Source organism: Agelaius tricolor, unplaced genomic scaffold, assembly GCF_023055355.1.
Source record: "Agelaius tricolor isolate 1412-34295 unplaced genomic scaffold, bAgeTri1.0.p SCAF_36, whole genome shotgun sequence".
Lineage (NCBI taxonomy): Eukaryota > Metazoa > Chordata > Aves > Passeriformes > Icteridae > Agelaius > Agelaius tricolor.
Window position 1 is genome coordinate 663,683 of NW_027269296.1, and position 12,769 is coordinate 676,451.

At 56.9% G+C, this 12,769-nt stretch overlaps 2 protein-coding genes across 7 annotated transcripts; one reads left to right on the top strand and one right to left on the bottom strand.

Annotated features, from left to right (window-relative positions):
- On the top strand, positions 1 to 10,789 carry UBXN11 (UBX domain protein 11). Of its 6 annotated transcripts, none has more exons than XM_071453046.1 (12): positions 1 to 56; positions 338 to 438; positions 1,157 to 1,211; positions 2,671 to 2,747; positions 3,165 to 3,282; positions 4,426 to 4,646; positions 5,403 to 5,480; positions 6,254 to 6,374; positions 7,378 to 7,472; positions 7,666 to 7,739; positions 8,428 to 8,568; positions 9,200 to 10,789. In XM_071453046.1, exons 1-12 carry the CDS (start codon positions 44 to 46, stop codon positions 9,360 to 9,362), a joined length of 1,257 nt encoding a protein of 418 aa, XP_071309147.1. In that variant the 5' UTR covers positions 1 to 43; the 3' UTR covers positions 9,363 to 10,789. The 6 variants fall into 6 exon arrangements, with proteins under 6 accessions (XP_071309147.1, XP_071309148.1, XP_071309150.1 ...); XM_071453049.1 differs by having other exon boundaries at positions 38 to 56; positions 1,162 to 1,211; positions 2,657 to 2,747; XM_071453048.1 differs by having other exon boundaries at positions 38 to 56; positions 1,162 to 1,211.
- Positions 10,790 to 10,806: 17 nt separating this feature from the next.
- Positions 10,807 to 12,648, bottom strand: SH3BGRL3 (SH3 domain binding glutamate rich protein like 3). Its single transcript, XM_071453053.1, has 3 exons — positions 12,490 to 12,648; positions 12,058 to 12,225; positions 10,807 to 11,733 (listed from the first exon to the last, which is right to left on the bottom strand). Exons 1-3 carry the CDS (start codon positions 12,535 to 12,537, stop codon positions 11,668 to 11,670), a joined length of 282 nt encoding a protein of 93 aa, XP_071309154.1. The 5' UTR covers positions 12,538 to 12,648; the 3' UTR covers positions 10,807 to 11,667.
- Between the last annotated feature and the right edge of the window lie 121 nt (positions 12,649 to 12,769).

Sequence of the window (12,769 nt, forward strand, 5' to 3'; positions counted from 1 at the left end):
CGCAGCGGGCCTCGCGTCGCCATGGCAACCGGCCGTAAACAAGATGGCGGCGGGGGGTGAGTGTCCAGGCCAGGCCGGGCAGCCTGTGGGCCAGGGAATCCTTTCAAGGCACCCTCTGCTCCTGCTCCGGGGGACAACACTGCAAAAGAACACGGACGGTGAAGCCCTGAGGGCTCTGGGCGTTCTGGGCCGTCAGTTTTTGGTGGCACCCCAGGCCAGACCTGCTCCTGTGGCTCCCCTCTCACACACACACCCAGGAGCCAAAGGATTTCTCCCCAAAAAGTCCTCCCTGCTGTGTCAGACCAGCAGCCCTGCTCACAGGTGTTTGTGCTTTCAGGTGCAGCTCACGCTGACATGGAGCTCGTGTCCTCTCTGGCAGAAAAAATCTCCCTGTTGGAACAAAAAGTAGAGAAACAGGCACAAGAAATCCAGCTGAAGGTAAAAGTCAGCCTCTTGCTGAGCCTGCTCTGTCCCCTGCCACAGGAATTCCACCTCCCAGAGCTTGTGTGGGCTCAGTTAATCTGTGGCCTGCTATTAATTACCCAAAGAAGCCCTTTACAAAGCAACAGAGCAGTGGGATCAGGCCCTGGGGTGGCAGAGGGGACAGTCCCTGCTGGGACTCCTGGCAGCAGTGACTCTCAGCACCCTGGCACTAAGATCAGCAGCTCTTTGGCTTTGGGATTTAATTTTGCCCTCCTGTTGTGGTGCATCTCCCATTTTGTTTTCTGAAACAGCAGCTGCTCCCACAGCAGAGCCATCCTGCAGCAGCCCTCTCTGACTAGAATAAATACCCATTAAAATCTAAAATAAATCCCCTTTAAAAATCTTAGCACAAATACCCTCTAAAATCTTAGAGTAAATACCCTTTGAAACCTTAGAATAAATACCTTTTTTTGTTTGGTTTGAGGTTTTTTTAAGAAGTGGCTGCAGTGGTTTATTTTCTAGATCAGCCCCTCCTTGCAGCTCTGAGCAGGAGCACCCAGTGCACCCAGAGGGAGGATGGGAGCTGGGTCACCCGCTCCTGGGGCTCTCTATTTATCCCAGCCCTCATCTGAGCCTCATTAAGGTGTTTGTGGGGTGATTCAGCCCTTTGGCCAGCTGTGCCTGCAGCTGCTGGGGCCCAGGACTGACCCAGGCCATTGTTCTGCCCCTGAAGGACAGGAGGATCGCTGAGCTCAAGCAGAAGATAAAGAATCTTCAGGAAGAGGAAGGTAAAATCTGTTCTACCTTTGGGAGAGCTGCAGGGCAGGCCTGGGGACAGCTGGATCCTGAATCCTGGATCCTGTCCTTGGCTCCTAAAGCCAGCAGCCTCCCTGGTGAGAGGGCACAGCTACACAGAGGGGCCACGTCCCAGGGCAGAGCTGCACTTTGTGGCTGTTGCTCTTGTGTAAAACATCATTTCCTGACCCGTTTCTGGGTCTCCATGGCTGTGAAGCCAACCACGGGCAGCCCAGGATGAAGAGCAGCAAAGGGTTCAAACAGCAGGAGAGCAGCTCCTCACAGCTGCTGGGAGAAACCAAAACCCACTTGGAGCCCCCAGAGGATCCCAGGCCAGCCTGGCTCTAAATTGAAGCCAGCTTCAGCGAGTCACTGCAGGGGTTTTGCCTGGGCCCAGCAGCTTCCCAGCCCCAGCTGGAGCCCACACACGTTTCCTGCAGGGCCCCCGTGGGCAGGGCTGTGCTGAGCTCTCCATTTCCTGAGCTCTGAACACAAACGTGGCTGTGAAACCACAGCTGTGTGCTCTGCCTGCCAGCCAGGGCTCCAGGAGCCTCCTGCTCCTCCTGGGCTCCCTGGGGCAGCCAAGCAATGCCCACTCTGGGCTGCCAACAGCACCTCTCACTGCAGCTCCCACTGCTGGGAAGGATGAAGGTTTGACAGGAAAGTCTCACAGATATCTGTGCTGGGCAGAAGGATTTTTACAGGTAGAACCTGATGAAGGAATAGAGATGGAAGCAAGTTTTGATATAGATGAAAAGAATTGCTGAGCCAGTCTCACTGGATAACCAAGGAGGCAAAGGGTGTGTGAGTTATTATGAGGGGCTTTTATGGCTTAGAGCAGAGGATAAACCCACCCCACACAAGAAGATGTTTTTACCAAGCAGAAAGAGAGCACAGGCAAACAAGGCAGCAAATGGGGCAAGGAGAAAAAAGGTCTCAGAATTTTCCACTGCAAGAAAACTGAAAACCAACTTCTAGCTCAAACTGTAATGCACTAACTTTTAGTGATTGGAGAACAGTAACATGAATGTGGTAATTACAGTAGTTATGATAGGCTGTAGATAATAGTTAAGGTATAGATTGGTTCTGCTGTATTGAGATGCTCAGCAAAGAACAGTATATAATGCATTGTAACCAAAAGAAAAGGATATAATACATTTGTAACCAAAAGAAAAGTCTATAATGCATTGTAACCAAACTCAGGGTCTCCAGGCCTGCCTGCAGCTGGAGCTGACAGCTGTGGGCACAGCTCTGTGACCCACAGCCCTGGACTGCTGGAACCTCTTGGATGGAATAAACTGCATTTTCAGTCTGTCAGCAGCATCGTCAAACCCTGCAGGGTGAATTTTGTCCCCTTCAGCCCCTGTGTGCCACGGGTGGGAGCTCACTGAGCACAGGGAGCCACAGCTCTTGCCTGGGATCCTCACAGGAGCAGCAGCTTGTCTCTTGCAGGTGCTCCTGGCCCGTCCAGCACAGAGGAGCTGGAGCTGAGGTGCCTTCAGCTGCAGAGCCAGGTCTGGGAGATGGAGGTGAGGCTGCTCTGCCTGCCCTGAGCCAGCTCTGCTTTGCTTTGGGGTCACTGCACTCCCGCTTCGGCCTTTGCCAAGCTGCCCTTTGGTCCTCACAGCCCCTCCACTCTGAAAAGGAGGAGCAGGAGGAGGATTTAAACACACACACACACACACACACACACCTGTGCCTCTGTGAGCTTCATCCTGATTTCCAGGGCTCTGGGATGCCCAGCTCCTGCAGCCTTGTCCTCTGGCACTGCAAATCTTTCCTGCTCCCTTTCCCTGTGCTGCTGGAGCTGCTCCATCTGTCTGTCTGTCTGTCTGTCTGCCAGGGCCAGCAGCCCCGTTCCCGCTCCCTCCCTGCCTCTCCCGGCCATGGCTGACCCCTCTCGGGCTCCCTTTGCCGGTTCTGAGGCTCTGACTCTCCTCCTGCAGCGGTTCCTGAGCGATTACGGCCTGATCTGGGTTGGGGAGACGCGGGAGCAGCAGCTGGAGGAGCCGGGCTCGGCCCGGGATGGAGAGGAGCCGCCCGCAGGGAGCCTCTGCAGGCCGGGTAAAGCACAGCACCCCCGGCTGGAGCTGCCTGCCCAGCTCCCCGGAGGGACCCGAGATAAGCACCAAACCCTCAGGATCTGGGATCCCATCAGTCCCTCTCAGGGACACAGACAAGGAGCTCAGCCGAAGGTTTAATTTTATATTCCTGTGTTTTGTACACCCTTCTGGGGGAGGAAGAGGAGAGAATCTGATGGCTCAGCCCTGCAGGAGGAGACCTCAGAGCAGCTGCTTCCTGCAGAATTCACAAACCCTGCACGTTTGAGGCTCCACTGCTCTGATGATGTTGACATGGAGTGGGTGGAGAACAGAATCAGGTGCTTTGTGCACACAGGAGCTGTGGTAACTTACTCACAGAGCCTGCTCCATCAGGGAGTATTGTTTGCCTTTCCTCCCTGCCACATGTGAGGGTTTAATTGGGACCTGGCTCTGCTCTCTGGGGCCCAAGCAGCTTCGGCAGTGCCTCCTTAGGGAGTGGTGAGAGAGAAAAAAAAAGAAAATTATTTGTACTGTAGAGCCAGTGCTGCTTCCTAACCACCATGGAAATATTAGACCAGAGCTTCCCTTAGATGCAGGAGGGAAGAGGGAGATCAGCCAGAAACAGTTTTGGTTTCAGCTCCCTGACCTGTTTCAAATCATCCTTTAGCAACTCATAACAAAAGCAGAACAAGCAAGGACTTCAACTCAGCTAAGCCCTTTCTTCTCATTTCCTCTTCTGACTTCTTCCCTGTGCCCCATCACAGCCCTCAAAGCCCCAGACCAACATCCTGGCAGAGGCCCTGCCCTGCTGCAGGCACCTGCTCAGCACCTGATCCCCTGATCCAATCTGTTTAACCCAGCTGGGGCAGCTCCTCATCCTGCACAGGGACAGCACTGCTGGGAGGGTCGGGGAGCCCAGCCTGGGCTGCAGGAGCTGCACTGGAGCTGCAGCTGCAGCTCTGCATCCCTGCCCTGCCCCTGTGGCTCAGCACACAGCCCGGGGCCTGGCAGGGCTGTGCCACAGCAAAGGCTGCAGCAGATCCTGCACAGGTGTGAAGGGCAGAGCACGGGCAGCCCAGCAGTGTCAGGGCCCCAACACACCTCAGATTGTTACAGATAAATGAACGCCCTGCCACCACCCCTAACTCCGACCCCTCTGCCGCAGGTGAGGCCGTTCCTGGCGAGCAGCAGGTGGATTTTGATTTAATCCTGGAGCACATCAAGGATCTGAACTCGCTGGTGGGAGAGGGCAGCTCCCAGGTGGAGCAGACGGTGCGGGGGGCTCGGCTGCGGCGGGCAGAGCCCCTGCCCGTGACCCTGTACCGGGACGGGATCACCGTGGGACAGCACGGAGCCTTCCGGCCCTACCGGCACCCGGCCACGCAGGTACGGGCAGCTGAGGGGAGCCAGAGCCGCCCTGCAGCCCCCCCTGAGCCCCAGGACAGGGCATGGGCTGCTGGGCTCATCCCAGTCCTGCAGAGGGGTGCTGGTGTTGGCTGTCACAGACACATTCTATGAAAAACCCTTTCCTTGGGATTGTTCCTCCTGAGAAGCTGAGAGGCCTCGGGAACAAAATGCAAACAATGGTTATCTGCTGCTGTGGAATGCAACAGGTGCAACTGGGATTGGCCCATGTGGTTGTTTCTAATTAATGGCCAATCACAGCCCAGCTGGCTCAGACTCTCTGTCCGAGACACAAGCTTTTGTTATTCACTCTTTCTTTTGCTATTCTTAGCCAGCCTTCTGATGAAATCCTTTCTTCTATTCTTTTAGTACAGCTTTAATATAACATATATCATAAAATATATATTATGATATATATTATCATAAATCAGCCTTCTGAAACATGGAGTCAGATCCTCCTCTCTTCCCTCATCCTCAGACCCCAGTGAACACGGTCACAGTTGGCAGGGGTCCGAGGATTTTTCAGAAAAGATCATGGCTACACAGAGGAGCCCAGCTGCATCCCCACAGCGCCTGTAAAGCCTCTCCTGTCCTGTGCAGTAATTTCTAGAGATGGACAATCCATGTCTGTGATGCAGACCTTTCTGCGAGGCCACAGCAGCCCAACCAGGAGCTGCCCAGCAGAAAGATCAGCCCAGCAAGGCTGAGGTGTGAGCAGGAGCTCTCCTGTTGTTTCAGCAATGCCTGCAGGACATCATGGATGGTTATTTCCCCTCCGAGCTGCAGCCGCGCTACCCTGACGGGGTCCCCTTGCAGGCAAGTGCCACCCCCAGCTCCTGGGCCCACAGAAGGGAGCCTGGGGCGTGTGGGGCCGTGCAGGTGTGGCTGGGGCCAGGGCGGGCACCCAGGGCACCTGCAGCAGCCGTTACAGGAAACGTCTCAGCACCAGGGTTCAAGGGTTCCTGTGCCTCAGTGAAGCCGCCTTGGAGCGAGGCTTCTGAGAGCACAGCAGGCTCTGTGAGACAAACAGCACATGCAGGAAATTAGGAGCTGTGGCACAAAAAGGAGGGGGAAAAATGTTCTCAAAAGGTCCCCTGGAAAAGCTCGTTACGTGAGATTGAGCAAGAACTTTTTAAAGGGGATGTTGTGGGAGTTTGTTTTGCCACAGTTTAAATGGATTTGGCCACCTGAGGTTCTCTTGGGCCCCAGTTTTTGATTTCTCAGAAATGGCAAAGAGCCAAAGCCACATTTGCAGGCAGAGAGCCTCAGAGGACTCCAATGTAGGTCTGGGAGTGCACCTGCAATGTCAGCAGGCACAGCCAGAGGCTGGACTCCCCCTGTGCCAGGAGAAACCAGGGCACAGCTGCCTGAGCAGGACAAGGTCGGGCCAGCTGGGAGCTCTGGGGCTGAGAAAGGCCCATGGAAGGGCCATGAAAGGCCCATGGAAGAGGGATCGTGCAGAGCTCTGGGGGCTGGGGTCCCCTGGGCAGCCTTGGTTTGGGGTTTACAGCTGCTGCCTGGCATGGCCGTGGTTTGTTGGGCTCAGATGCAGCAAGAGGAGCTTGTGCAACACTCAGATTTGCCTACAGGTCACTGACAGGAGGGACGTGGTGTTCCAGAAGCCAGACCTTGCAGGGAGCTTTCCTGGCCTTGGCCACGTGGTGGGTACTTCAGAATCCAGCAGAGTGCAGGAAACCTCCAAGAGCCCAGGTAAAATCTTAAACCTGCCTCGAAAATGCTGCTCAGTCTTGAGGAGGAGGATTCTTCAACCTTACCAGGTGGGAGGAGAGGAATGTGAGGGTCTCAGCAATTCTGGGTCAGGAGCTGGGAGCCAGCAGCACACACAGGATCCTCTCAGCATTAATCCTGCTGAAGAATGAGATGTGGCAAGTAATAAAATAATAGAAATTCAGCAGGTTGCCAAAACCATATCTGCCCCGTGCTTTTCTGAAAGGCCAAGCTTCCTTCCAGCTTGACCACATGAAAGGATGCTGAGGTAACCCTGCAGGCCTGAGGAGAGCTGCTTGCAAACACCACTCCTTTCAAAAAGTCATTCCAAAAATGAAGATATCGTCAGGGCGAATTTACCGTAACTGCACCCAATATGGGACAGTTTCTCTTCAGACTTTCACAGCAGAATATGGGACATCAAAGGCCACAGATTCCTCATTTGGCTTCTAGACACTTGCAGTCTGTGTAAGCAGTATCTGACAGGGCTGGGAAGTCAGAAATCAGTGGGGCTGTGGGTGCATCACTAAATAACCCAGCACAGGTATCCCTCATGAGAAACAGCTGCCTGCCTCATACAACTGTGCTCAAGGCTAAAGCTAAATATCCCCTTTATCCGAGCAGCAAAATAAAGAATTGTCCAAGCAGAAAGGAGTGGACACCTGCAAATTCACCCTCCCAAGGTGCAAAATGTCCCAGTCTGTAAAAATGGGGATGGCTCCAGTTTTCCACAGCAGAGCTGCCCAGAGCTGAGCACCCCAGCCGTGCACAGCTCGCACTGGTGATGCTGACAGTCAAACGTTCAGTGGGGCACAAAGTGGGACAGCTTAAGGGAGGCACCCAGGAGCTGCTCTGGGCCTCACTGGGGTGCCGAGAGCTCTCCCTGTCGGCTGCTGCTCTCTCCTTTCACCAAATCTGCCTCTTCTGGAGGCAAAACCTTTGTCACCAAGGTCACGCACGGACGCATCTCCCCTCTACTCCCCAGGTCCCAAAGCCTCCTTGGAGCAGGATCCCAGCGAGGTTTGCCAGCCCCTGGAGCACAGAGGGAGCATGGGCAGGGCCCAAGGAGCAGCTCCACAGGTACCAGCGGGCTCCAGACAGCCCAGGGGGAGAGCAGGGGTGATGCTCTGGACTCAGCTCCCTGCACAGCACCCACAGCCCCTCCCTGGCCTCTCTCAGCTCTGTGGAAGCTCCCAGAGAGGCTGCACCAGGGCACACGTGGCACTGGGCCCGTGCCTGGTGGCTGTGCCAGCTCTGGCTGCTCTCCCTGCAGGGCTCTGATGGGCAGCAGAGCAGCGAGGAAATCCTGCTGGAAACACCTGGGCTGGCTGCCCTGGAGAGCTACAGGTACAGCCCCCCACCCTTCAGGATCTCCTCTTCCTCCTATTTTATCACTGCAGGTTTAATTCAGGGAGTTCAGTTGAGGAATGGATTTTCCCCTTTTAGACCTCAGAAATAGTGAGACAAAAGGCCAAGTTTGGTCTTTTGGGAAAACCACTGAATTTTTCATGGCAAACGTGCCATATTTTACATCTCTAACAAAAAGCTTCTGTTGTTCAAAATGTCACTTATTTATGTGAAAGTTTTCCCGACAGCAAGCCAAGGCCTAGGAGTTTGTAACTATTGAAGGAGCTCTCTGCAGTCATATTAAATGGAGAACTCCTCCAGAAAATTGATGGTGGGAGGTCTCACTAACAGCACTTTTCCACTCAGTCTTCTGGCAAGCCAAGACCCAAATAACTAATGAAAAAAAACCCCAAGCAGATTATTTTTAATCAAAGAAGTAGGGCAAAGTACTTACCAGACAACCCTGGTTTAAAATGAAAAAGCTAAAAAAGGCCCATAACCCTCTTGAAGGCACCTTCAGGCTGGGGAAGCTCAGCAGCAGTTTGGGCTCTGGGTTGGTCTGGGTGCCCCTGGTCAGACAGTGCCTCATTCACCTCAAGGACATTCCCAAACACCAAACTCCTGTCCCATGGAGGCTGTTCCTGCTGAGAGGAGCCCTCTCCTGGGCTGACAGGGCTCTCTGGCCCAGGGTGAAGGCAGCAGAGGAGGCTGGAGCCCCCGAGCTCTGCAGGCTGCGCATCAGGTCCGAGAGCGGGGAGCAGACGTACGAGCTGAGGATGCTGCTCACAGACACCATCGGGGACCTGCGCCAGCTGCTCGCCCACCTCAGGTAGCCCAGCCCTCCCTCCCCTCGCTGCCTGACTCTGCAGGACCCCAGGAAAGGGTTCCTCAGGTCCTGGAGCTTCAAACATCAGCCTGAGCTGGGTCACAGCCCTGTGCCCACCCAGCACTCTCCAGGCAGAGTCCTGAGAAGCTCAGAGCATTTCATGCCCCCCTTTGCCACACAGCAACAGAGGAAAACTTCTGTCCTCTCCAAATTGCCATCAGATCCAGCCCCAGTGCTGCCTTTGCCTCCTTCCAGCACTCACCCAGCTGGTGCCACCCTTCCCAAGGTGCTGGAAGCTGAGCTGCAGCCCTGGCCTGGCTCAGCCAGCTGTGTCCCAAAACACCTAACGCTGCACAAGGGCTCCCTCAGCCTTGGGGACAGCTCCAGGTGGCTGAGGGGCCCCTCTGCTGTCCCCACTCCTGCTGCCTGGCCTAGTGTGAGCCCAGGCTGAGCTCAGTGCTGGTGGGATGCAGGAGCCTCTTCCTCCCCAGTGCAGCTGTGTGCTGGCCAGGCTGCTCCATGGCCGCACTTTGGGCTGCAAACCCTTTTTCCTGCTCTTGCATAACCGCAGCTGGATCAGTCAGAACCTTGGGGAATCCCATGAGTAGGAGGAGATTGTGCTGTTCTTTCCTAGGGGTGGAAACTCGGACTATGAGATCATCAGCACCTTTCCCCAGAGGGTGTACACGGACAGCTCCAGGAGCCTGCAGGAGTGTGGGCTGGTCCCCAGGGCCTCGCTGCTGCTCCGCAGGAGAGAGTCCTGCCAGCAGCAGGGCAGGGGGCTGCAGCCGGCCTAGGAGCTGCTCTGCACCGGGAGGGAGCTGCCTCTCACCTTACCGGCCTGCCCTGGCTGGGAAACAGGGAGAGCTTTTCTTTCCAGATTCAGTTTCACTGTGCTGGACATGGAGAGGAGCTGGGTTGGAGCAGCCGTTTGGCCGCTCCCTTTGGCAGAGGGGCCAGGCCAGCCCTGCTGCCCCACGGCGGCTGCTGGGGCCCTGGACAGCGGGGTCCCAGCACAGGGACATTTCCAGCAGCTCACCTGGGCTCGGGCCTGCTCCTCATCTCTGTGCAGGTAACACAGGCTGAGCCCTGCCCAGGAGCCTGCCAGCCTCAGCCCAGCACCGGGCAGTGCTCCGGGACTGGAGCAGCAGGATGGACACACAGCCAGGGCAGTTTGCATTCTGCACACAGCTGCTGCTGCTCCCTGCAGATCTCACCTGCACTGACAGCAGGGGACAGGCTCAGTCCCACGGTCTGTGCTGGAGCTAAACCTGAAGGCCTTGAGTTATTGGCTGGCTGGGGCTGAGCCAGGCTCAGCTGGGAGCTCCTGCTGCTGCTGGGCTTCCTGTACGTGCACAGCTCCTTCCCTTGGACAGCCCCCAGCTGCAGCGGGGCCCAGGCTCCAGCCTGCCTGCAGGCACCCGCCCTCCTCCTCCTCCTGGTGCTGCAACAGGACACCGTGTCACCGAGAGCAGCAAACCCCCCTCTGCCCAGCCCTGAACAAAGCATCTTCCTCCCCGGCCCGTGGGCTGGGGCTGCGCTTTTCCCTTTCCCTTTCCCCAGCACATTCTTCCCATTCCAGCTGTGACAAGCTCTCACTTGACTCCCAGCTGACAGCACTCCCACTCACGCGGGGCAGGGCCTTCTGGCAGGTTCCCTCTTCACACAGACCCAGCCCTCAGTGAAGGCTCCCAATAAAACCCTTTATTCCACTGCAATTTCCACTTCCTTCAGCTTTCAAAGGCACGGTTGGAAGCCCAGAGCTCTTCCCAGAGCCCTCTGAGCAGAGCTGCACGACTCAAACGCAGGAAGCAAACCAGCAGCTTCCCCAGCTCCCCGTGTGCACTGACTCAACCCACCCAGCTCTCCCTCAGCTTCCTCCTCTCCCACCTGCAGCAGATTGAGGAGCAGCTGTTTCCCCCGCCCCTCTGTGTCCTGCTCTAGGCAATCTTTGTGCCAAAGGTTTGTTTTTCACTGCCACATCCGGCTGAGGCTGTCCCTGCCCCGGGCAGAGGGGAGGAATGCTCCGGTACCTGTCCCTGCTGCGCCGTAGGACATTCGCACACGTCCTGGGAGCCTCTGATTAGCAGCAGCAAGCTAAGGTGTTAAGATCTTTGTGTCAGGCTGCAGCAGCAGGTACAACCCACTCAGCTGGAAATGACTCATGATCCTTAGGTAGGGTGATGTTTAACCTGTAGCCAAAATAAAACCCGATTTAAAGGAAAGGCAAGAGCGGCGCTGTGAAAGGTACAGTAACATTTAATAGCATCTCGGAAGACAACACTGGTTATAAACTTGCTTTTTGGCAGGAAAACAAAATGCACTTGGTCCAGGATTGCAAACAAGCCAACACAAAGAGGAAAGATGGGACAGCTGGAGCATCAGCTGTTCTGGGGCAGCCCCGAGCCATTAATGCTCACCAGGGAGCCTGCTCAGGGTGGAGGGTGGCCAGAGCAGCACAGATCCCACTGCCAGCCCCACCCATTCCCCAGGCAGCCTTCAGCCCCAGCCCCACCGTGGTGGGCACTCACACCCAAATTCTGTGCAGTATTTTTGCATTAAATTAAGACCAAAAAAAAAAAAACAAAAAAAAACCAACCATCAAAAAAACCCTTACTTAGTTGCCATAATCTCTGCAGTTGAGATGAAGGGGGCGGGGGGGGGAAAGACAAAAAAAAAAAAGGAAATGAGGCAGCAGAATTTACAATTTTAACAGCAACTGGGAGAAGTGGGAAGTACCGTGCAGCCCTAAGCCCTCCCCTGGCGAGGCAGAGGAGGGGGCTGAAGGCCAGGATCACCTCACACAGCCCCAGAGGCTTTGCTGTTTACAGAGGCACTGGAAGCTGCCGTGAGCCAGGCCCAGCTCTGCTCACAGGCCAAGCAGCGAGCGTCGCTTTCTTTGGATCCCTCTGGGATGAGGCCGGGGTCAGGCAGGAGGGAGTCGGAGGCAGCTGCAATGAGGAGTTTTGGTCGTGGTTTTTCCCTGGGCTGGGATACAGGTGGTGGTGCCAGGACAGCGCTGACAGCCTGCGGGTGAGGGTGGTCGGAGATGAGGGCGCTCAGGAATGCAGGTAGAGTCCAGGCTGGGAGGGGAAGCGGGGCTCAGGCCAACTTCAGGAACTCCTGCAGAGTGTTTTGCTCCACAGCTTCCACGAAGAGCTCGTAATCCTGCAGGGAAACGCCACACGCTCACTCCCGAGGCAGGAGGGGCCCTGAGGCCATGGCACCATCTGCTTCACAGCCCTGGCACCCTGGCACCGTCTGCTTCACAGCCCTGGCACCAGCCGTTTGTGCCAAGGATGACGGGACAAGGCGGGCACAGCCCCACTGCCACCCAAACCCCCGGCCTGGGTCCCCTTTTTCCCAAGGCAAACAGCCGTGCTGGTCCCTGCACCTCGCTAGAAATGATTTACAGGGCATCCTGAACACGTGCAGCACATCCAAGGACAGGAGAGCACCCAGCCCCAGCCCCGGCGTGGAGCACAGCCTCACCCCGCAGTACTGGTCCCCGTTGACGATCTGGGGTGGGATGGCTTTGGGGTTGCCTGCCTTGGCCCTCATCTCCTCCCGGAGAGCGTTGTCCTGCGAGATATCCACCAGCTCGTACTTGATGTTCTTGCCGTCCAGGATTCGGGTTACCTCGCTCTGTTGGGATTTGATCTGGAAGCCGGGTGGGAGAGGCAGGTTACGGGAGATGGAGAGGAGCGCCACGGGTGGCTGGGTGGGCACACACCCAGTGTGCCAGCCGGGCTCAGCGCGGTGCCCCCGGCCGCACGGGAGGACAGCCAGCACGGAGCGGTGGCTCCGGGGCCAGGTGGGGACGGTACAGGGGAGAGGGGACAGCGAGGATGGGGCGGGGGCTCGGCTGCCGCACGGACAGAGCGCGCAGCCCGGGCCCGGCCCGCAGCCCCGCCCGGTGCTCACCTCCCGGGAGCCGGTCACCGACGTGCTGTAGACCTTGAGGGTGCTCATGGTGCGATCGCGGCCGCTCCCAGCGCCAGCCCGGCCGGGGGAGCAGGGAGGGAGGGAGGGAGGGAGGATGGAGGGAGGGAGGAGCGGCAGCCCCGCCGCCGCCCGGCCGGCATGTGACTGCGGCGGCCAATGGGACCGGCGGCACCGGGCATGCGGCCTCGGCGGGGCCGGCCCCGGGACACCGCCCCTGGGACACCGCCCCGCCGGCACCGGGAACCGCCGGCACCGGGAA

What these genes read in the sequence shown, in the direction of transcription:
- UBXN11 (XM_071453046.1), top strand. An exon ending in CACAAGAAATCCAGCTGAAG is followed by an intron (nt 439 to 1,156) that starts GTAAAAGTCAGC and finishes CTGCCCCTGAAG; the next exon opens with GACAGGAGGATCGCTGAGCT. An exon ending in AGGGAGCCTCTGCAGGCCGG is followed by an intron (nt 3,283 to 4,425) that starts GTAAAGCACAGC and finishes CCTCTGCCGCAG; the next exon opens with GTGAGGCCGTTCCTGGCGAG.
- SH3BGRL3 (XM_071453053.1), bottom strand. Translation starts at nt 12,537, where the DNA reads ATGAGCACCCTCAAGGTCTACAGCACGTCGGTGACCGGCTCCCGGGAG. An exon ending in CGGTGACCGGCTCCCGGGAG is followed by an intron (nt 12,226 to 12,489) that starts GTGAGCACCGGG and finishes CCCGGCTTCCAG; the next exon opens with ATCAAATCCCAACAGAGCGA. An exon ending in ACGGGGACCAGTACTGCGGG is followed by an intron (nt 11,734 to 12,057) that starts GTGAGGCTGTGC and finishes GTTTCCCTGCAG; the next exon opens with GATTACGAGCTCTTCGTGGA.